This window comes from Panthera uncia, chromosome D2, assembly GCF_023721935.1.
Source record: "Panthera uncia isolate 11264 chromosome D2, Puncia_PCG_1.0, whole genome shotgun sequence".
NCBI lineage: Eukaryota > Metazoa > Chordata > Mammalia > Carnivora > Felidae > Panthera > Panthera uncia.
Window position 1 is genome coordinate 19,785,304 of NC_064818.1, and position 23,013 is coordinate 19,808,316.

The following is a 23,013-nucleotide window of genomic DNA, read 5'->3' on the forward strand; positions in this document are numbered from 1 at the left end:
AGGAGATCCATCTTCATTAATACCTAAGTTGATAATGAGGACATTTCACTTTAAGATACCCAATTATCTTCCACAGATTTGTATCAACTTGCAGTTGTGCCAAGTTTTCTCACAGGCTTATTTTACCTTAAGCTGGTCCTTCTGTTTTATGAGGTTTCAATTAACTAGATTTAGTCATGTTATGGCTAGAAGGATGTGACTAGAAAGGGTAGCATATAGCAATCTGTATGTAAATTGTTACTTTATTGGATAACATTTATGTTTGAAATTGGAAAATCAATAAAAAGGAACTTTAATTTCCAACAAGCATACACACTAAAAAAAAGAAGAGAGAGGGGCAAGCACTGTTTTGATCCTAAGACAGCAACACAACTAAAAGCTGTTCCAAAGAAGCAAATGGCAACAGAAGTCAATAGGCTGTGACCTATACCCATTTTATTTTAAAAACTTTTTCACCTCCACGAAGTGCACTGCAGAATCCTAAATGCCTCTAAAAAGAATGGGCAGATAAATTTAGGGTAACTTGAGGAAGCACATTTCCCATTGTGCTTCCATATCCATCAGGACAGGTACTGTTTTTTACCCCCTTCACTAGCGTCCAGAACAATGCCCAGCATAGAGTAAACATTTAATACCTAGTTGTTGAATGAATTAATGAATGAATGGAGCAAGCTAGACTGCGAAGGCTGAAAGATTAGTGGCTGTCAGTCCTGAAGCACACGTGCTGCCTTTCCAGCCGGCTGGCTGACATCTCATTCCCTCACCTTTCTGGCAGTTTTGAATTCCTGTTTGCCCCTCCTTCAAGATGACCAAAATTCTGTCCATAAACCCTGCCAGTCCTCAGTTAATCCACACATCTCTCACACGGAAGCAGCTGTTCCTGAGGAATGCTCGGCTGAGCAGGTGGGGGCTGGGTGGGGAGTAGCCCAGGACTTTGAACGGAGAAGGCAGCCTTCTGGCTCCGCGAACCCGTATACAAAGGGTCTGGACGCATATTTTTCCAGTCCTTCAAAACAACCAGTCTGCTCCCTCTCACCTCCCCAGTGCCAGACGCCCCAGTGCCAACCTGGATACGACTGACACTGACGAGGGAAAAGAAGCTAAATCAACCTCACCAGGAGAGAGGGCGAGTCCAGCATGACGCACCCCCAGCATCCCGCAGTTCCCGCGAGTTCACCTAGCTCAGGGGATTGCCGGGGCTGAGGAGCTAGGGCAGCAGGGGGCGCGTGCGCGTGGAAGGGCGGGGGAAGGCGGGGGCGCAGGAAGGAGGAGCGCCGCGCGCCAGCAGGTGGGCGCGTCCTCTCACGCGCGTGCGCGCGCCGCGCCTTCACGTTTCCCCGCGCGACGCGTCTCCTCCCCGCCGGGAGCGCGCTCCTCTCGCCCTCGCGCCGGGTCCCTCTCAGTCTCTTCGAGCCGCGCACTCTCCGGAGCTCCTGCCACGGCCGTCGCCTCGGCCGCGGCTCTCTAGCCCGGAAGCTCAGCCTCGCCCCTCCGGAGCCGCGTCCCAGGCCTCCTCCCCTCTTTCCGACACTCCCCTTCCCTTTCCCGCCCTTCTCTCCCACCCGGTCCGTCGAGAGAGCCTGGATACGAAGCAGGCGGGCTTGAGAAGGGAGTTGGGAAAATGGAGGTGCCGCGCCTGGATCATACCCTCAACAGCCCCACCAGCCCCTGTGAGGAGGTGATCAAAAACCTCAGCCTGGAGGCCATTCAGCTGTGCGACCGGGACGGTAAGAGCGACGGGGGCTGTGAGGAAAGGGGCCGAGCCCGCGCCTAGGCGCCGCGGCCGCCCCGGCTCTGCTGACCCTGCTCGCCCGGGCTTCACGGTCTTTTGTTGTTCCCCCGTATAAATAAATACAGGTGTGGCTCCCCTCCGCTCATCCGCCCTCTCCTCAGACAGTAGAAACAGAAGGACCCCAGGGCTCTTGCGTTAGCGCGGAAAGTCGCCATAGTCTCCAGCCGCGGCGCCCCTCGCCGTCTTCGCCCTCCTGGCCCAGCGCCGAGGAGCTGCCCGGGCGAGGGCGCCGTTCCCGCCCGCCGTTCCTGCCCGGGACGAGGCGTTTCCGATCGTGTCGCAGTCCGGGTTTCCAGGGTCTACCGGAACCGTTGGAAAAATGCCCTCTGGATGTTTCTAGCACCCCTTCCTTCCCCTCTCCACCTGCACATGCTAGTTAGCATTTTCAGCCCAGAAACTTATCATTTCCTTTTTAAACCTCTCATCTTCAGACCCCCACCTCCCAAATTCAGGAGTCTTTTTATGCTCTCAAATAGGGATTGGGATGACGGTTTTTTCAGTGAAGGGGCGCGGGGAAAAAGTGCGTTTCAGCACCAAGGACAGCCACAAGCTTCGTGGTTTGGGGCTGTGATTCAGAAACTCAAAAATCTGTGAAGTGGCATAATATATCTGCTGTGGTACAGAATATGTGGCGAGTACTCACCATTGTGTCTTGATATTATGTAGCTTATTCTATTGTTAAAGTTGCAGTCTCAGAAGGAAGTGATTGAACACAGGTTTAAGCGTTAAAGAGATAAGCTAGTACTGTGTTCAATATGGGTAGCTTCTGTGTTATTTTGAGTAGTTGAAGAGTCCGTTTGTGGAACAAAACTTCATTTGTAAAAAAACTCATCTGATTAGTCATTGACCAAATAATTGTAAAATTGGACATCTGACAAAGGAAAAACAATTTACATGTTGTTAAGATGACCCTAAACACTTTTTGGCTATAAATGGAATCCGTTAACAATGTATGCAGACGATGATTTAAAAATATTTTTTTTTGGTCAAGATTATGTAGAGATACTCATGTGGTGACAACAAAGTCATAAAATTTATCAGTATGTAATCCAAATAGAGAGCAGAGGTCTTGTTTCAAAGTCATGTAAATGATAACTTGGTTTGGCATTGGTATACAGTCTAGGTCAACTGAACACGGAATTTCTTTTTATTAATAAATTTGGGACACAATAATTGCCCTTTGAAGCCAAAGCCACTTTGAAATAATTTCTGAAAAAGGTGTAGTATGGATAAATAAATACTCTTGCAAAAGCCGTTCATAATTTCTTTATTCTTAGGTCACCGTCGTAATAGTTGCACATATTTATGACATCTAAACAGAAGTAATCATTTTGGCATTCCACATATAAACTTGCATTATTAGACTATAGAGATTATTTTTAGTATACCACATAAGAAATTGTATTGGTTTTAGTTTATGCTTTTGTGAAGTGACTTTTTCTGGTGTTAACCATTGTAAATGTTTTTCCTAGATTGGTTTGATAGAAAACCAAAATAGATTTCATTTTCATTTATTTCAATGATTTATCAAAAGCTTATTACTGTAGTTATTGGAAATAAGCAATTCATAATTGTCCCTCAAGAACACAGTAATCTTAATACTTAAAATTGGATTTGCCACATGTTTCAGAGATAATGGAGAAAATAAAGTTGTTTTTCTTTTTTATGAAGTTTACAAAGTTAGTAATGTAGAGTACAGAAACTAGAGCTACATTTACTGTGGTCTCTTCTATTTTATTTTGGTAATAGTTTTTTAGTTGTTTCAGTTCATATTTATGAATCCTGCAAAATGAACAAATTATGTAACATTTAATTGGGGAGTGCTAGCACTAAGCAGTATCTATGAAAATTACTTATTTACAGGCTTCTAATAATTCAACATAGATTAAATGAATAGGGTTTCATTTTTATTAAATATGTTATATCAACAAATACAAAGAGCTAACTCTTCTATTAAAAGATGTGTAAAAAACTGGGAATAGCTTATGTAGAGATGTTACTAAATGCCTAACTTTATTTTGTGACACTACATGTCAGTTCCAAAATATATAGTTTTTTATGGCAGAAAAATTAAAAAACGTTGCATTAAGTTTGTCAAACAGACCTTATTTGTCAAATTTTATATTGAGAAAATTTCAGCTAGGTACTATTTACTCCCTTTACTTCCTTTCACTTTCTCTCAGGTGTCATTATTTTACTTTTGTAAATATATAACAGAAAGATTAGGATGTGGCAGAAGATCTGTTAAATGCTTAAGTATATAATAAGTGATAAATTTTCATAATTTTACAATCACAGATATACATTTGTCTTATTTGCTCTTTACTTTTTTCTATTCTATTCACAGATGGGAAAAAATGAGCATAACATTAATTTCTTGGAAGTGGAATGAAATAGAATAGGAGAAAATATAGTATTGTTAAATATATATTTCCTTTTACTCTCTCCACTTATAGATTTTTTAATTTTATAGTGTTTTGCATATTTGGCCAACTAAGAGTTATAACTGCTGGTGAACTGTATGTCTTTCTTCTGTTTCCTTGGCTCTTGTATGTTTTTTCTTTCACTTGCTATTTCTTATAAATTAATCTGTTTACATAATTTGCAATAATTTACAATGTTTTCTTTTTTTCCATAGTTTCTCCAACTATCTAACAGTTGGAAGAATATGGAATAGAATCCAAGCAGTCATATAATTGGGTTTTTAAATTAAGCAATAGGGAGGTTCTTCTACACACACGTTATTTCATGTGTACTTTTATCCTAGGCCTGTGTGCTAGTACATGGTCCCTGTCTAGATGTTACCTGTAGTTCAAAGTGATGATTCTGAATAGACTTCTATTAGGAAACCTCTGAAGATGTGCTGTAGATCTAGTACTTTCTAGAATCTCTGTTGCAAGTAGGAGAGTGTTTCTGTTCCTCCATCTCTGCTGTGCTGAAGTATCCTCCAGTTGATATACATTAATTGTGGATTTTCCAAAGAAATTGAAGGGAAAAAAAAAAAAACATTTACTCAACGGGAAGCATCGATAATATGGGAACCCATTTCCAATTTGTTTCTTCACATGGATACTTGAGACCTTAATTGACTTGTGATAAGACAGAACAGCCCCCAGCTTCATGCATAGAATTCTACATTACTTCTACTCTTCATTTTTTAAAAATTATGCATATATATGTGTGCGTACACACACACACACACACACACACACACACACACATATATATAAATTTTCTTTCCTTGCTGAAAGGGAATGATTTATTATATATATGTTGTTTTATGCATTCAAGCTTCCTGCACTCTTGTTATAATAGTAAGGAAGAAAACACAAAATTAATTTGTTCTATAGCACTTAAATCCACCCCCAAGCTTTCCTAGGTTTAACAAGTGTTATTTCCATGATTATTTTCTGACTGCCTAGATATGATTTATGGAGTTTATGATGCTACTCAGCAAAGGAGTACATTTTAAGGAAATTGCACAGAGAGAACCTGACAGATTTCTATGTCTTTGTGTCTGACAATAGTTTTGTGAAGGAAAGGAAAAAAAAGGTTTTCTCTTTTTTACATATTTAAAAAGGTAAATTCCTTTTAATTTTTACTTATATCTATTTAAATTAAAAATAAGCTATGACTTATTTATGCAATTGACATGTGAATTAAACAAATTTTAACTTTGGAAACAAAATAACACAGAAATGCTTAATCGTTAATACAGTGCTGTATTAGATAATCTGTAATGACATTTTCTGAAGCAGACATCTAGGAAGAGTACTTATAACTGTTACCTTTAATAGTACAAGAACACAAGGTAGTCATTGTTCAGTCTCATTGACCTTCATATACCATAGTGACCATACCATTTTAGAATCAGATGGACCTCTGACAGAGTATTGGCTCTTGACAGATATATTACCTTAGGCAAATTACTTGTTTTTAGCTTTAAGCTCTCTCATGTAAAATGAGTATAATAATGTCAATCCTGTAGGATTGTTAAAATAATTAAATGAAATATTTCATATCATTTCTCAAAATTCTTGACACAAAATAGAGAATAATTATTATTGTAAATGGACTATTCTTCACATAACTTCTTGAGTTGAACTACTGTTATCTATCTATCTATCTATTTATTTATTTAGGTCCAGTGTTTAGATCTTTGTTGTTTTTCATTTTATTAGTGTTTTATTTACTTAGTAAATCCTTCTTATGCCACTTCAACTTTAGGAGTAGACAGTGGAAACTGCAAACTCTGAATTTTAAAAGGATAGTTAATTTTAAAACCACAGTTACAGTACTCTCATTTGCTTATATTTTTCTATCCTATCAGTAATATCCTTGTCAGCCTTAATCCTAAAAGCTCTTTTAGCTTCTACTTCAAACCTGCTGTTTGCTGCATTTCACGTGCTTTGTGACCTTAATATCTGCTTTGAGTAGGTATTTGTATCAGAGCCCTTCTCTGTTCTTGATTTAACATTTTTTTCTTTATGATTATTTTTCTAAGGATGCATATGTACCAGCACATGAGATCTCTGGATTCATTTCTTTGACCCAGATATGACTGTAGAGATGCTGTAAATTTTTAATTAGTGAACATGGAACATAACAAAAATAAAATAAAAACTAAAACAGAAAGCTTGAAAGTCATCAGATTGTTAAACCAATTCATATTCTTGGTAGGGGTTCTAATTCATTCCCAGAGAAAACAAGGAAGTTATGAGAGTAAAAAAAGTCACATCAAAGGATATGTGACCAGACTCCCTCCAGTGGTAGAATAACTGATATGTTATAAGTAGTAATACTGGCAACTTGCTTTGTTGCCTAGGTAAGGCAGTCAGAATTTCACTCTATAGAACGCTACCTAGACAACTTCTAAGTCACTTAGTTTTTCACTGCTGTTTCCCCCTCATTTAGGCCCAATCTTGATTTTTTCCTTAACTTATGTAAGTAGAGTTTATTGATTATTTGTATATATTATCCGGGGCTTCAGAAAAACAGCAGTTGCATCAATTACTACAGTAAGGATAATCCTTCAGGTTTCTGGTTTTTCTTCTCTGCCCTTAGTAAATGCATAATTTTAGTTTTTCCTTACAGCATTTTCCTCTTTTTTGGGTTTGTTTTCTATTTCTGTTAAATTTTTCTATAAGAATCTATTTACTGTTAAAATCTGTTTTTACTGGTTGAAAGCATTTGCCTCATTAACATTTTTAAACATAATTTTATTATTACACAGTAGATAAACTGTATTATTATTAAGCAAGCTGTATTTTATATACATACATTTGAGAAGTACAATCAGTATTTGTGGAAGATTTCTAATAGAAATGTATAGAAATATTGAAGAATTCTCAACAGGAAAAATAGGCAGCATCCTTATGGAAGGATAGTGAATGGCAAGGGTGTAAAAGAAATGCAAAAATAATTATAAGCTTTGTGATTGAATTTTCAAGCAAAATGAAAAGTGATAAGGAGTAATTTAAGGATTTTAAGTCTGGGAAATCAGAAGAATCATTGACAGGGAACAAAGGAGAAAGGAAATAATATTTAGACATCATGATGACAGTTTTTTAGACCTCAAATTTTAGATCTCCGTGGACATCCAAATATATCCTAATCCCTTTTTCAGGGGCACTTTCCTCTCACAGAAATCATATTCTCAGAGCAGTATTATATACTGCATGTTTCAACATGGATGCCCACAAGAGAACCCACCTACATGCTTTTTAGTCTCTTATTTTGCTTGATTCTCACTCTTCAAAGGGCCACCCATAATCCATTGATAGTATTTTGATACCTATTACTAGATAAAAATTAGCCACTTGATAGTTTATAGAGGATTGTGAAATAGAGATTTTTGAGTCATCTAAAGGTAGTTTTGAAGTCATAGAAGACTTTTCAGAGATATTGAACATAAAAGGGAAAAGAACATTTATGTTAAGACATTTAGAATCTAACAGTAAGCAATTTCCTTGGAAACTTAAACATTTAGTAATTCCTCTTATGTTCTGAGGAAAACAGTTCTAGAAGGAGAAAGAGAATTGTTCATAGAACTATATATTCCACCAGGGGAGACTAGAATTTACGTGGACAAGGCAAGATTAGGATTTGACTTCAGTTTTAGAGTGACCTCTAATCAGCTTTGTGTCTCACCCCTTAAAGGAAAGGAGTGATTACATGTTGGAGAAGGTCAGCTTTGAAACCTAAAGATGAAATAAATCTACATTCCAGGTTTGTTAAAAATGTAGTCAAGAGCTCTGCATTTTTGAAGTTCCTCCACATCTATGTGAGTTGAACAAAAAGCATCATACTCTGAATCATAGTTTTGTGTGTTTACAACTATTCGCACCAAGATTGTGGTTCATTTTAAAAGGGCTTCTTTGTGAAGAATTTTGCTTATATGCTGTTTATTTAGTGGTTGTAGCAAATATTATAAATAGATCCTTTTGTTTTCTGTAGCCTGTGAGAGTGTTGCTATCTGATAATAGTATAAAAGGCTTGTAGCTTCCCTAGACATGTGCCATTAAAGATAAAGCACAAACATTTTTTTTCAATATCTTTAATGTGATTTTCTTGAAAAACAGTGTCTTTTCTTTTCTAGCTTGAATGATGGTGAATCTGTCAGTATTTAAAATTTTAAAAGCTGATAATGCAACAAGAATGACAATTTTTTAATATTATTATATGATAGGTTCTTAATGATTGATTTTGAAGTTATACCTATGATATAGAAGAGGCATCAGCAAGTTACAGTTCTTGGTCCAAATTGAACACCTGCTGCCAGGTTTTGTAAGTAAAATTTTATTGGAACATAGCCATGCCCATTTGTTTAGATGTTGTCTGTGGCTGCTTTCTTGCTAGAAAGGCGAGGTAGCTATGACAGTAGACCATATAACTTACAAGCCTTAAAATACTTATTATCTGGTCCTTTAGAGGAAACGTTTGCCAACTCCTAATGTAGAGTATTGAGAAAGTAAATTAATCTTTCTTGGTAGGAATGAAAATATTGAAAGAAGAATTTCTGAAAAAAATTGTATAATCATTTTGATTTTATATGTTACTGGGGTCAGGCAGAGAGCAGTAGAAAGCTGGCTAGTTCTGTATGGAGTCAATCAAAATGGGTAGTGATCTATGCCATTGGGTCTGATAGGCAGTGAAAGAAGCAAGCCCTAATTTTAAGTTAAAATCTAGTCCTCGTATAAATAACTTTAGAAAGAAATACTAGTTATGCATTAATATTTCCAGGTACACTTAACAATTCTATCAATAGATAGGTTTTAGAGTGTCAAAGATAATGATGTGGACTTTGAGAAGTATGGATAGTTATGATGTGTACTACTACAACAGTTGTGTGTACATCATATTCTTCCTTGTAAACCAAATTCTCATTGAAAAATGTCAAGGTGTTACTCCTCTTTATGTCTTTCATAGTCTAATGTAGTGCTTCTAAATCTGTATTTTGGTTTTTATTTTCAATATTCAATCTATCACTGAATGATACTTTATAAAAATATAATAAAAGTAATTATTAGAAAAGTAAAATTTAAAGTCCAAAAAAAAGATTCAACAGATATGAAAATCTCTGTCAAATTCCTATTAAAGTTTCCAAATATTTAATCCTAATTTTTTTTTAATCTCATCAGAGCCTGGTAAGTAGTTTACAGGCCGTACTTTGAGTATAATAGCTTGAGGACAGTGCCATTCTATTCTTGTTCGATTAATTTTTAGGCACTAAACTTAACCAGTTTGCTTCCTTTTGTTCTTTTATTTACATGTAATTTTTACTGTTTATTTGTACATGTACTCCAACTTTAGTATCTGTGTTAAGAACAGAAAAAAAAAAGGATCCAAAAATGAATATAACTTGGATCCTGCATTTAAAGGATTCACTGGCATTTAGGGAGACAATAAGTTTAAATAGATAAATATAATAACATGATGATACTATAATAGAGTGTAGAGGAGAAAGTAGGTAATTCTGTCTTGAGTGTCTCAGATGGCTTCACAGAGGAAGCAAAAAATTTTTTCTGGATATTAAAATAAAAATAAAAATTTTCCAGGAGAAATGGAATAAGGGCATTTCTGATAGAGATAAGAGCATATATAAAGGTGTAAAATCATGTATGTTCTAGCAATATATAACATTTGGTATTGATGGAAAAAAGAAGTGTTTGTTATGAGAAAATAAGCTGAAAACTAGTTAAGGCTACCTAGATTATGCCATGGTTAGGAGTTTGAATTTATCTTGTCTGAAATCTTGTTAATAAATTTCAAAGCTTGTAATTTTTAGAGAACCTTTTTTTTTAACATTTTGCAGAACTCCAACAAGTAAAAGTAGCTTTTAATTAGTATATATTTATCCTGTAATTTCAAACTTAACAGCATTTTCCCAATAAAGTCAATAAGTGGATACAGTAAGAAATGAAAATTAGCAGTTATACATGGAAGTTGCTATTTTATATTGGCCTCAATATCCACTTATGTATTTTATTTTTATTGTATTATGCGTAGGAAATTCTACCTCATAGAAATAAGTAGTGACAAATGCTAATGTTTATAAACTCATTTTGCTTTCTCAGGATAGTCTTCAAATAAATTGATCCAGACTAAATAGAAATAGTAAGTTGTTTTTTTTTCAGAGTTGAATCAAAGAGTAAATAGTCCTTTTGGAGGGAGGTGATGGAATCTGTTCGTCAGTTCATTTTTTCATTGTTCAGTGAGAAAATAATGTATCTTATAATATTCTGAAATATTTTTGGTAACATTTTTTTTAAAAGCTTATACCTTTGTGCTGATCTCTTAAAATTTCAGAAGAGTTAAATTTATTTTACTTGCATGATTAATCTTAACTGTAAGGATCAGTTTCATTACTGACAATTCATCTGCATTTATAAGCTCGGTAACATTGTGACTATTATCAAATTGAGCTTCTTCAGCTTATTAAAGACCTCAATAATCAAATTAGTTTTCTCATTATATTTGAAAGATGTTTATCAAACGTTTTTTTTCCTATATTTATTGAAGTATAGTTGATATATAATGTTACATTAGTTTCAGGTATACAGCATAGTGATTCCAAAACTGTGTACTTTATGCTATGCTCACCACAAGTGTAGGTACCATCTGTCACTATTCAATGCTATTATAATACCACTGACTATATCTATGCTCTTTGCTGTAGGTTTCATCCCCATGACTTATTCATTCCATAACTGGAAGCCTGTACCTCCCACTTCCCTTTACCCATTTTACACATCCCTATACCCTCCTCTCCTATGGCAACTATCAGTTCTCTGTATTTTGTTTCTGCTTTTTGTTTATTCATTTATTTTTTAATTCCGCATATAAGTGAAGTCATATTGTATTTGCCTTTCTTTGATTTATTTCACTGAGCATTAATTATATCCATGTTGTAGCAAATGGCAAGATCTCATTCTTTTTTATGGCTGAGTAATACTCCATTGTATAGGCTTCCATATCTTGGCTATTGTAAATAATGGTAAAATAAACATAGGTGTGCATATGTATATCTTTGTTAGTGCTTTTGATTTCCTTGGGTAAATAGCTAATAGTGGAATTTCTAGATTGTGTGGTGTTTCTATTTTTAATTTTTATTAAAGTGTTTTTAAATTAATAAAGTATTGTTTCTTTTTTATTTTTAAAATTCATTTTTGTTTTATTTTGTTTTTTTAGATATAATGTATTGTCAAGTTAGCTAACATATGGAGTATACAGTGTGCTCTTGGCTTTGGGAGTAGATTCCCATGATTCATCACTTAACATACAACACCCAGGGCTCATCCCAACAAGTGCCCTCTTCCATGCCCCATCACCTATGCCTCCCCCATTCGTCAGTTTGTTCTCTTATTTAAGTGTCTCTTATGGTTTGGGGCGCCTTGGTGGCTCAGTCAGTTAAGCATCTGACTTTTAATATTGGCTTAGGTCATGATCTCACAGTTTTGTGACTTCAAGCCCCACCTCGGGCTCTGTGCTGACATCGTGGAGCCTGCCTAGGATTCTCTCTCCTCACTCTCTGCCCCTCCCCCACTAATGCTCTCTGTGTCTCTCTCTCTCTCTCAATATAAATAAATAAACATTAAAAAAATTTTTTTAAAGTCTTATGGTTTGACTCCCTCTCAGTTTGTAACTAATTTTTTTTCCTTCCCTTTCCCCATGGTCTTCTGTTAAGTTTCTCAAATTCCACATATGAGTGAGAACATATGATATTTGTCTTTCTTTGACTGACTTACTTTACTTAGCATAATACCCTTCAGCTCCATCCATGTTGTTTTAAATGGCAAGATTTCATTTTTCTCATTGCCAAGTAGTATTCCATTGTGTGTGTGTGTGTGTGTGTGTATGTGTGCGTAATATACACATTCAAAGCAATCACAATCAAAATAGCACCAGCATTCTCCTCAGAGTATTTCTTGTTTTTTTTGAAACATATCTTTTTTCAGGATAGTCACCTAAGTTTGGTATGAAAGATAAATTTTGAAATTTTTTATTCATAGCATTATAATTAGCTCAGAAAGAAACTCCTTCAATTTAAACCATGGCCTATATGAGATTACTTAAAACTATTTTGAAATATCTTAATATCCAGTTCTTATTAATAAACAATTACTACTTAATAAAGTTGGCAATAGCTTTTACGGGAGCTACCATTCCTGAGATTTAAAAAATTTTATCTCTACTCCTTAATAGAGGTGTCTCAATATTTCTGACAATTTAGTTGATGATGTGTTAAAAACCTGATTTAGACATTAACATTTTCTTCCTCATTGTGTGTTGTTTTAGCATTCTTAAATTTATCTGTTTGAGAAACTTCTACAAAAGTAAGTGGAAAGATCTGCCACATTCATATTCTCATTCAGTTAAATTGGAAGGATTTATCTCTGCATTTTCAGACATGTACCAATGTTTTATTCCAGTTTTTTGATAACAGTTTACTAATTTAACATATTTGTTACAATGTCAAAAATGCAAGATTTAATACGCCTAAGTAAAAATCTGTTGGCTGTGATTAAACTGGAAGTGAGAGATATAAAAAAGGAGCTGTTGGTGATGACTAAATTTGCTAAATTGGGAGATTTGATGTATTTTGATACCAGTAAATAAAGTAGTTTGTTAGTTGGAAGAAATGTGAAGTAGTAGCCTTAATAACAAGCTATTAAATAAAGCTTTTTCTGGACAACTTAGGTTGCCTGTGTAATACCTAGATGGAGATGACCAGAAGGCTGTTAGAAATGTCCATCTGTGTCTCATAGGCAGGGAGTTTGAGGACAAAGATGAAAGTTTGGTAGTCCTTTTCAAGATGGTTTTCTGTTCCTCTTATTTGTCCTTTATTAGGTTTTCTTTACTTCACCCTGTAGTCAATCTTTGGGTCCATGTCAAATTGTTCAACTGCTCAGTAGAATAAGTAAATTTGAATGCTGGTATCTTTTATGTGGGGTCTAAAAGGAGCATTTGAAAATTAATTACTTTTGACATAATTGAATTTGGCTTGGGTGTGGTTATTTCAGGCAGTTGACATGGAAGAAACACAATTGGCCTAAACTCTGTACTTGATAGATTTCTCCTTATTTTGACTGGAAAGGGAATAAGTGTATGATTTTCTGTGTTTACTGTGGAAATGTACTGGATTAATTTTTCTCTCTTTGGCAACATAGGCTATAGTGCATAAAATAAATTAACTGTTGGGAATTCAAATTAGCAGAAAAATAATGACACTGGAGCCCAAAGATAAACTAAAATTTTCACCAAAGGTATTTCTAAGGCTTTCATACTGAATGTATATTTCTAAGATTTTCTTTTGACTTTGAATCCACTAATTTTAATGTTCTCTAGGGTTTTTATTGAATGGCTAGCCTAAATAGAACATGGTCTTTCTTACACTTAATTTTTTTTGGCTGATTCTTTGTGTTTAAACTTAGATAAGCCTGACACTTTAATAAATATAATTTTTGTATAACTTTTTCAAACTGTGATAGGCTGAGGGTTGAGAATATTTATATATTGTTCTTTTCTGTTACAATTCACTGTATCCAATATTAATTTCCATGAAGCTAGATATACCTTTTTTGGTTGTTTTTTTAGTGATTAAAAAAAAAAAGAAAACATAATAACTAAAGAATGATGGCTCTGGGATTTGCTGTTTATGCTACTTGTTTTGCTAAAAGCTTTCCTCATTTAAATTCTAGTTACACAGTTTACAGTGATAAAATTCAAGGTCGAAATAGTGATAAATATTCCAAAAACAATCTAACCACCTCTACCATAATTTTTATTCTGCACCATGTATTTTAAAAGTGTATCTTCATCTGTATGAATATTTCTGAGAGCTTCACAAATATTTCAAAAGCTTCGTATGGTCAACAATGAACTTTTTCTTCACTGTACTTCTAATAATTAGAATATTTTTTCCAGCTTTTTGCCTGTATTATTAATACTTTACAACTTTAGCTATCTAACATACAAAATCCTCTTGGTTTCATTATAATGTATTAATATTTTAATGAAAATCTTAAATATCATGCATGATGCTATTTAGCACAAATAATGTATGTGTGTGTGTTTTATTTACTTATTTTCATTGCACTTTAAAACACAGAAATGCTATCCTTTAAGCCTGACATGAAATCTAAACTCACAAAACACATTAATCAAAGAATAATTATTTTCTCTACAATAGGGTTTCTCTGTCGTTTCTCTAGTTTCTTATAATTGTTTCCTTCAGAAGAATTTGACAGGCAAAATGGCACTGAAATGTAATATAAACTAAATTGTCTTGAATCATGGTTTCTTAAATTATCTATGAAAATTTTATCTATGAAAGTATATATTAGACACTGGAAATTCAGATATTTTTAGCTTCATCCATTTGTAGGTAATTTCAAAGGTAGCTAAATTGTAATTGTGCTGACAAATTTCAAAAGCACTCAGAATGCTGTACTTGTATCATTTACCTAGGAGTTTGCAAAGCTTGTCCAGCTTTTCTGTAGTCAACATTTCTGTATTTCTTTTCTTTGAGCACACAAATCTCTTATGAAATGTTAAAAGCACTGTTTTTAATTTTTTTAATTTTAATTTAAAAAAATTTTTTTTAATGTTTATTTATTTTTGCCAGAGAGACAGAGCATGAGCAGGGGAGGGGCAGAGAGAGAGGGAGACACAGAATCTGAAACAGGCTCCAGGCTCTTGAGCTGTCAGCACAGAGCCCGACGCGGGGCTCGAACTCACACTCACAGACTGCGAGATCATGACCTGAGCCGAAGTCGGAGGCTCAACCGACTGAGCCACCCAGGCGCCCCAAAGGCACTGTTTTTAAGTAAAACGTGACTCTTAAGAAAGCTAGGTGTGATAGTGTAAGAAAAGAGAAAGGAAAAAAAAATTTTTACCCAGAATTGTTTTTGTCAGATTACAATGTAGTTTTGTAAAATGTTTGCACAAGGTAATGTTATTATACTAACAGTATAAGGTATCATAATTTATTTTGGTACCAGAATTCATTTTAATTGCTTTTAAAATTTTTATTGTCTTGTATTATCACTGAGGGTCTGCACATGGCTGATTTTCATTTTTCTGTTGTACTGTACTACTTTTTTGGGGGGAAATTATGCACTTTACTTTTATAATGTAAGAACTTTCAAAAGTTTTATGTAAATACCATGGGTATATTGTGTATGAACCCCAGAGTAATAGAACTTCTATTAATGTTTATTTTTATCTCAGCTAATATAAGAAAAAAATGCTTAATCTTATATATATAGACAGATTAATTTCAGGTATATCAAACTATCATGTATACTGAATGTGCTGGAGATACCTTTATATAATTGGTATATGGAATTGAGAAATGAAAAATATTAGTATTGGGTGCCTGGGTGACTCAGTCAGTTAAGTGTCTGACTCTTAATTTTGGCTCAGGTCATGATCTCACTGTTTGTGGGTTCAAACTCTGCCTTGGGCTCTGTGCTATGTTGGCATTGAGCCTGCTTAGAATTCTCTCCCCCTCTCTCTCTGCCCCTATCCCACTCCTGCTCTCTCTCTCTCTCTCTTTCTCAAAATAAATGAATTAACTTAAAAAAATGAGTTGGGATGAGCACTGGGTATTGTATAGAAACCAATTTGACAATAAATTTCATATTAAAAAATAGTAATTAAAAGAAATGAAAAATATTAGTGTTTCGTAAGACACGTATTGGTGTACTTTTTCCATTCTGATATACGTATTCTATTGTGATATCTTTTCCTATGTGACACCCTTAAAACAAGATATCTAGATCAAATTCAGAGCTGGTTGTTTGAACTGGTATATCACAAAATATTAAGCCAAGATTATAAAAAATAAAATCACATATTCATATATATCTTTTACTAATAAGTAAAAATAAATTATTTTAAAATATATATTTTATGTTTTTATTTTTCCAGTATATAATGCTCATAACATATCAGTAAGGTTGTATGTATATATAATTTCTAAAGAGTTGACTGCAATTATATACATTCTCAACATTTTTTTATATAGGGGCACAAGATCAAAAAACTTTTAACAACAAATTTTTATTCTATTTTTACACATCTTGCTTTGTACAACAAGCCATATCTGTAATAAATGAATCCACCCAACATTCAGGGGTGGATATTATTATATCACATAATTATATACTCTTTATTTAATGTTTATTCATTTTTGAGTGACAGAGATAGAGCATGAATGGGGGCGGGGCAGAGAATGAGGGAGACACAGAATTCAAAGCAGGCTCCAGGCTCTGAGCTGTCAGCACAGAGCCCAATGTGGGGCTCAAACTGTGGACCATGAGAACATGACCTGAGTTGAAATCAGACACTTAACTGACTGAGCCACCCAGGCGTCCCTATATACTCTTTCTTTAGCATCAAAAACATTTCTGAAACATATTTTTTATTAAGATATAATTGGCATAACACTATATTAGTTTCAGTTATTCAAGGTAATGATTTGATATTTGTATATATTGCAAAATGATGGCCACAGTAAGTCCAGTTAACATTCATCACCTACATAGTTATACATGTTTTTCTCCTGATGAGAAACTTCAAGATCCACACTCATGCTACTTTCAAATATGCAGTATAGTAGTATTAAGTATGGTCACCATGATGAACATTCTATTCCATGACTTACTCATTTTGTAACTGGAAATGTATACTTTTTCACCCCCTTCACCCGTTTTTCCACCCCACTCCATTCCACCCCACTGCCTCAGGAAACCACCAGCTCATTTTTTTTTTTTTTTGATTATACATATGTCATTTGTCTTTCTGTGTCTGACTTATTTCACTTAGTGTAATGCCCTTAAGGTCCATCCATGTTCTCACCAATGGCAAGATTTCATTATTTTTTTTTGTCTGAGTAATTATTCATATATATATACATATATATATGTGTGTATATATATATATCACATTTTGTTTATTTATTGGGTTATTTCCATGTCTTAGCTGTCATAAATAATGCTGAAATGAACATGGAGGTGCAATATCCTTTTGAATTAACCTTTTTCTTCAGATAAACTACCAGAAGTGAAACTGCTGGATCATATATGGTACTTCTATTTTTAATTTTCGGGGGAACCTCCATATTGTTTTCCATAGTGATTGCACCAATTTACATTGCCACCAACAGTGCCATCCAGGTGCCCCTCTGCTCAGTTTTAATCAGATTATTTTTTTTCTAGTAAGTTGTGTGGGTTCTTTATATATTTTGAATATTAACCCCTTATCAGATATATGATTTGCAGACCTTTCCTTTCATTCAGTAGGTTTTGTTTTTTCATATCGTTGATGATGATTTTCTTTGCTGTTCAGAAGCTTTTTAGTTTGATGTAGTCCCATTTGTTTATTTTTGCTTTTGTTACTTTTGCTTTTAGTGTCAAATCTGAAAGATCATCGCCAAGACCAGTATCAGGAAGCTTACTATGTTTTATTTAGAGTTTTATGGTTTCAGATCTTCCATTCAAGTATTTAATCCATTTTGAGTTACTTTTTGTGTGACATAGGATAGTGAAACTGTCATTTTCCTGTTGTATGTTCTTGAAACCTTTTTCACAAATTAATTGAACATATATGTGCAGTTTTATTTCTGACCTCTCTATTCTGTTCTATTGATCTTTGTGTCAGTATTAGTGCCAATACCATACTGTTTTGATGATTATAGCTTTGAAATGTAGTTTGAAATCAGGAGTGTGGTGTCTCTAGCTATGTTCTTTATCACGATTACTTTGGTTATTTGGGATCTTTTTGGTTCCATACAAATTTGAGGATCATTTCTTCTATTTCTTTAAAAATGCCATTGGAATTTTGATAAGGATTGCATTGAACCTACAGATTACTGTGGGGAATATGAACATTTTAACAATTTTAATTAAGCCTTTCAATCTATGAACATAGAAAATCTTTCCATTTATTTGTCTTCAATTTCTTTCATCAATGTTTTATAAAATTCAGCATAAGATATTTCACCTTAATTAAGTTCATTTTAGGTATTTTATTCTTCTTTGATACAATTGTAGCTTAATTGTTTTCTTATTTCCTCTTTCTGCTATCTTGTTATTAGTGTATAGAAATGTAATGTATACTGATTTTGCATCCTGCAAGTTTACTGAATTTAGTTCTAACTTTTTTTTAATAGAGTCTAGCATTTTCTATGTCACTCCATCTGAAAATAGTGATAGTTTCACTTCCTCCTTTCCAATTTAGGTGACTTTTATTTATTTTTCTTGACTAATTGCTCTTGATAGGCTGTCCAATGTTATTTTGAGTAAGTATGGTGAGAGTAGGCATCTTCTTTTGTTCCCAATCTTAGAGGAAAAGCTTTTATCTTTTCCCTGTTGAATATGATGTTAGCTTTGGGTTTGTCATAGATGGCCTTTATTATGTTGAGAAAAATTCCCTGTGTTCCAACTTAGTTGTTCATTTTGTCATGAATGAATGTCAAATTTTGTGAAACACTTTTTATGCATCTTTGAGATGATCGTATGATTTTTATCATTTGTTTGGTAAATATAGTATACCGTATTAATTTGTAGGTGTTGAACCATCCTTGTGTCCTTGGAATAAATCCCACTTAATCACAGCATATGTATTTTTTATGTATTGTATGTATTTTAATGTATTGTAATGTAATGTATTGTTGAATCTGGTGTGGTAACATTCTCTTCAGGATTTTGTATCTATGTTCATTAGGGATATTGGTCTGTAATTTTCTTTGCTTGTGGCATAGTTGCTTGGTTCTAGTATTAGGGTAATACAGACCTTGTGAAATGAACTTAGACGTCTTCTCTCCCATTTTTTGGGAAGAGTTTAAGAAGGATTGGTATTAATCTTCTTTGACTGTTTTGTAGAATTTACCAGTGAAGGTTCTGGTCCTGGACTGTTGTTTTTTGGGCAGTTTTTGATTACTGATTCAATCTCTTTACTAATAATCACTCTGTTCAGATTTTCTATTTCTCATGATACAGTCTTGGTAAGTTACATATTGCTAGGAATTTATCCATTTCTTCTAGAATGTCCAATTTGTTGGCATGTAATTTTTCATAATAGTCCCTTAGGATCCTTTATTTTTCTATAGTATCAGTTATAACATCTCCTTGTTAAGTTCTGGTTTAACTTATTTGTGTCCTCTTTTTTTCCCTTGGTGAGTCTAGTTAAAGGTTTATCAGTTTTGTTTTTCTTATCAATGAACAAGTTTCATTGATCCTTTCTATTGTCTTTTAGCGTGTATTTTATTTATTCCTGCTTTATTCTATACTTCCTGCTACTAGCTTTGGTCTTCATTTGTTCTTTTTTTTTTAGTTTCTTGAAATGTAAAGTTAGGTTATTTATCTGAAATTGTTCTTGTTTTTTGATATAGACGTTATCACTATGAACTTCTCTCTTAGAACTGCTTTTGCTGTATCCCATAAGTTTTGGCTATATTGTATTTCTATTTTCATTTGTCTCAAAGTATTTTTTTATTTTTATTTCTTCCTTGTTTCATTGGAAGTTCAGTAGCATGTTGTTTAATTTCCATATATTTGTAAATTCTCTGTTTTCTTTTTTTTTGGTAATTGATTTCTAGTTTCATATCCTTGTGGCCAGAAAAGATACTTGATATGATTTCAGTCCTCTTAAATTTATTAAGACTTTTTTTTTTTGTGGCTTAACATATGATCTATACTGGAGAATGTGTACTTCAGAAGAATGCGTATTCTGTTGTTTTGGGATGGAATGTTTTGTTTACATCTGTTAAGTCCACCTGGTCTAATATGTCTTTTCAGCCCAATGTTTTCCTTATTGATTTTCTGTCTTGAGTATCTATCTATTGATGTAAGTGGGGTATTAAATTCCCCTACTATAATTGTATTGCTGTCTATTGATATTTGACATGTATATAGACCTCTATGTTAGGTGCATTTTTAAATACAAATGTTATATACCCTTGTTGGACTGACCTCTTTATGTAATGCCTTTGTTTGTCTACTATTACAGTCTAGTTTTTGAAGTCTAGTTTTTGAAGCCTTGCCCCTCACACCAAAGCTCTAGGACAAGCTAATTGGTCTCTTTAATAGAAAGGCTGGGGTGTTTTAGGCTGCTGTCTTTGCAGTGCCCTGAGGGTGGTAGCCTGACAAGAACTGTTTCTGATTGTTACAATCCTATGGAACTCAAGAACACAAGCTTCTGGTAAGCGCAGGCAAGTAAGGGGCATCCTCTGGTGGCAACTGCACAAACCAGGTCCCAGATGTAGAAACCATGGTACCAAATGTATGTAGAAGTTTGTCTCTGGGAGATAGTGGCAGTATGTTGGAGTGCAGCCAGGGGAGTGCAGAGATAACTCCTGCCCTCTGAGGTCACTGGAAGGATTACTCTCAGCTCTTAGATGTGTGTTTAATTAGAAATCCACCCCTCAGGCATATTTATGATGATAAGCTAATAGGCCACTCTCACTGAAAGACTGAGCTGCTGTCTCTGTTGACTCTTGTTGTGGGTGATAGCCACTTATAAACTCTTTGTCTTTTGGTTACAGTCCTGTGGGACTTGAAGGCCACCAGAGCCAGGCAATGTATAGGTTTCCCCTGGTGGCAGCCACAAACATTGGCATGCCAGACAGGGTATATTAAGCTTACTTGGAGGGAGATACTGGTGAGCTGGAGCAAGGCAGCAGGAAGGCACAAATATATCTATCAGCCTCTATTCCTTGAAAACAGCTCCACAGGCTCCTAGTTGTATGCCAAATCAGAAGAAGCCTGCCTCTCAGGCCAAAGCTCCTGGACAAGCAAGTAGGCTTCTTTCACAGAAAGACTGGGGGTGTGTTTTAGTTTGCTATCTGTGTGGTGCTATGGGGGTTGTAGTCTGCCAAGAACTATCTCTCTATTTGTTAACAGTCCCATGGGACTGTTACCCAGCTTTTGGCCTCCAGAGCCAAGCAATCAAGTGGTATCAGGGCAGCAGCTGCAAAAACAGGTGCATGTAACGGTTCCCCCGTAAGAGATACTGACACTCTGGAGCACAGCAGAGGGAGAGTACAAAGATGGCACACACCAACTGGAATGAGACACAGGGAGAGTATAGATCACACCTTCCAGGAAAAAGGAAAAGAAAAAAGATGGTGCTCACCAGCTAGTACATGAAGAAGGTAGCTGCTGACTGGAGTGAGACATAAGGGAGAGCATAACGATGGTACCTGTAAGAAAAGAGGGAAAAAAAAGCCAAAAAAAAAAAAAAGCCTACCACTGAAAAAAGAAAAAAGATGGCACCCACTGGCTAGAGTAAGGCAGAGGGAGAGTGTGAAGATGGTGACTGTGAGCCAGGAGGACCCTTGATGTGTGCTAAATTAGATTTTTGCCTCAGGCCAACACTTTAAGATTAGCAGGTAAGCCTCATTCACCTAAAGTCTGGGTGCCTGCCTATTGGCTACCTTTGTGCTGAGCCCTTGGGTGGGTGAGTCGGGGTGTGTGAGCCCTATAAGAGTCATTTCTCAAATTGTTATAGCGTTGTGGATATCGTGGATGTGAGCCCCATTGGTTTTCAAAGTTCTAAGTTTTGAGTTTTCTCTTAATTGTGGGTCGCAGCTCTGGGGAATGGGGTTTATGGTGAGATTGCTTTCCAGCCTCTCCTACTTGCTTTAATGTGGCCTTCTCTCCTTTGCCTAATGCATAGAAGTTGCTCAGACAGTTTTTTTTTTCCCAGAGCAATTTGTTCCGTATTTAACTGCAGATTTGGTGTCTCTATAGGAGGAAGTAAACTTTGGATCATTCTATGTTGCCATCTTGAACTGGAACTTTAAATGTATTTTCTAAACATGATTCTGTGTGAAGCAATTTAGATGAATTCTCCTGGTAAAAAAAAAAAAATCTCATGTGTTTGAAATCTCAGGTTAGGTGCTTGTCACAGAATTAAAACAATGCTTCAAATTTAGAAACATCTTGCTCTCCACTTCTCCCAATAATAATCCTCCTGTTTTCCAAAAGATATTATCATTATCATCATAACTCCCAGGCATTGACCTTTAGAGGCATTCCATATATAAAATCTTAAGAAAGTATCCCATGAGTCCTTTCTCTTCATTGGTCTAATCTGATTTTATCTCATAACTTTATAACAGAATAGTTTGAGAATCTACATCACTAGCCTCTATCTTTCTTGCAGTGATATCTTATTCTTGATCCAAAAATAATCTTTTTGACAATAGGTTTTCAGTATCTGTTTACTCTGCTGAGGAACCCTAATTCAAGTGCAGTATATTTGCAGACTTTCATGGCGCTTATTGTAACCTTTCCTCTTTTTGAGTCATTTGGTTTTGACATCTGTCACCCTATTGTTCACCAGGCTTACCTGGCTGACTAGTCAACTGTACTTTTTTCTTCTACAGTCCATATGTTTTCCTTTCAAAATCTCACTAAGTATGAAGTGAACTGCTTTACCATGTGCAAGTTGTTGTACCACGCTGCCAGGGCCATCATTTCCTTACCTTCATTCTTCTCTTTCATTTTTCCCATGTCTTTTTCAATTATGGCTATGCTATCAGGTTGATTTGCCTTTTGCTAATACTACTTCTGTAAGAGTATATATACTGAATCCTCCAAGAATTGAAGGTCCTGCTTTCCTTTAAATTATGCTTGGGGCTCCTGAGTGGCTCAGTCGGTTAAGTGTCTGACTTTGGCTCAAGTCATGATCTCATGGTTCACAAGTTCAAGCCC

The 23,013-nt window shown here is 35.1% G+C and overlaps 1 protein-coding gene across 6 annotated transcripts in view; it reads left to right on the top strand.

Annotated features, from left to right (window-relative positions):
• The first annotated feature begins 1,344 nt into the window (after positions 1 to 1,344).
• Positions 1,345 to 23,013, top strand: part of PHYHIPL (phytanoyl-CoA 2-hydroxylase interacting protein like) — a 93,437-nt gene continuing 71,768 nt past the window's right edge. Inside the window, exons 1-2 of one of the 6 annotated variants that reach the window (XM_049645097.1) lie at positions 1,643 to 1,727; positions 8,481 to 8,578. Coding sequence is in view for 1 of the 6 variants with exons in the window: in XM_049645094.1 (XP_049501051.1) it covers positions 1,622 to 1,727 (106 nt within the window). In the remaining 5 variants the exon portion in view is untranslated. Of the gene's footprint in view, positions 1,728 to 7,855; positions 8,076 to 8,480; positions 8,579 to 23,013 lie in introns of those variants that run through there. The other 5 variants (XM_049645096.1, XM_049645095.1, XM_049645094.1 and 2 more) reach the window with 5 other exon arrangements.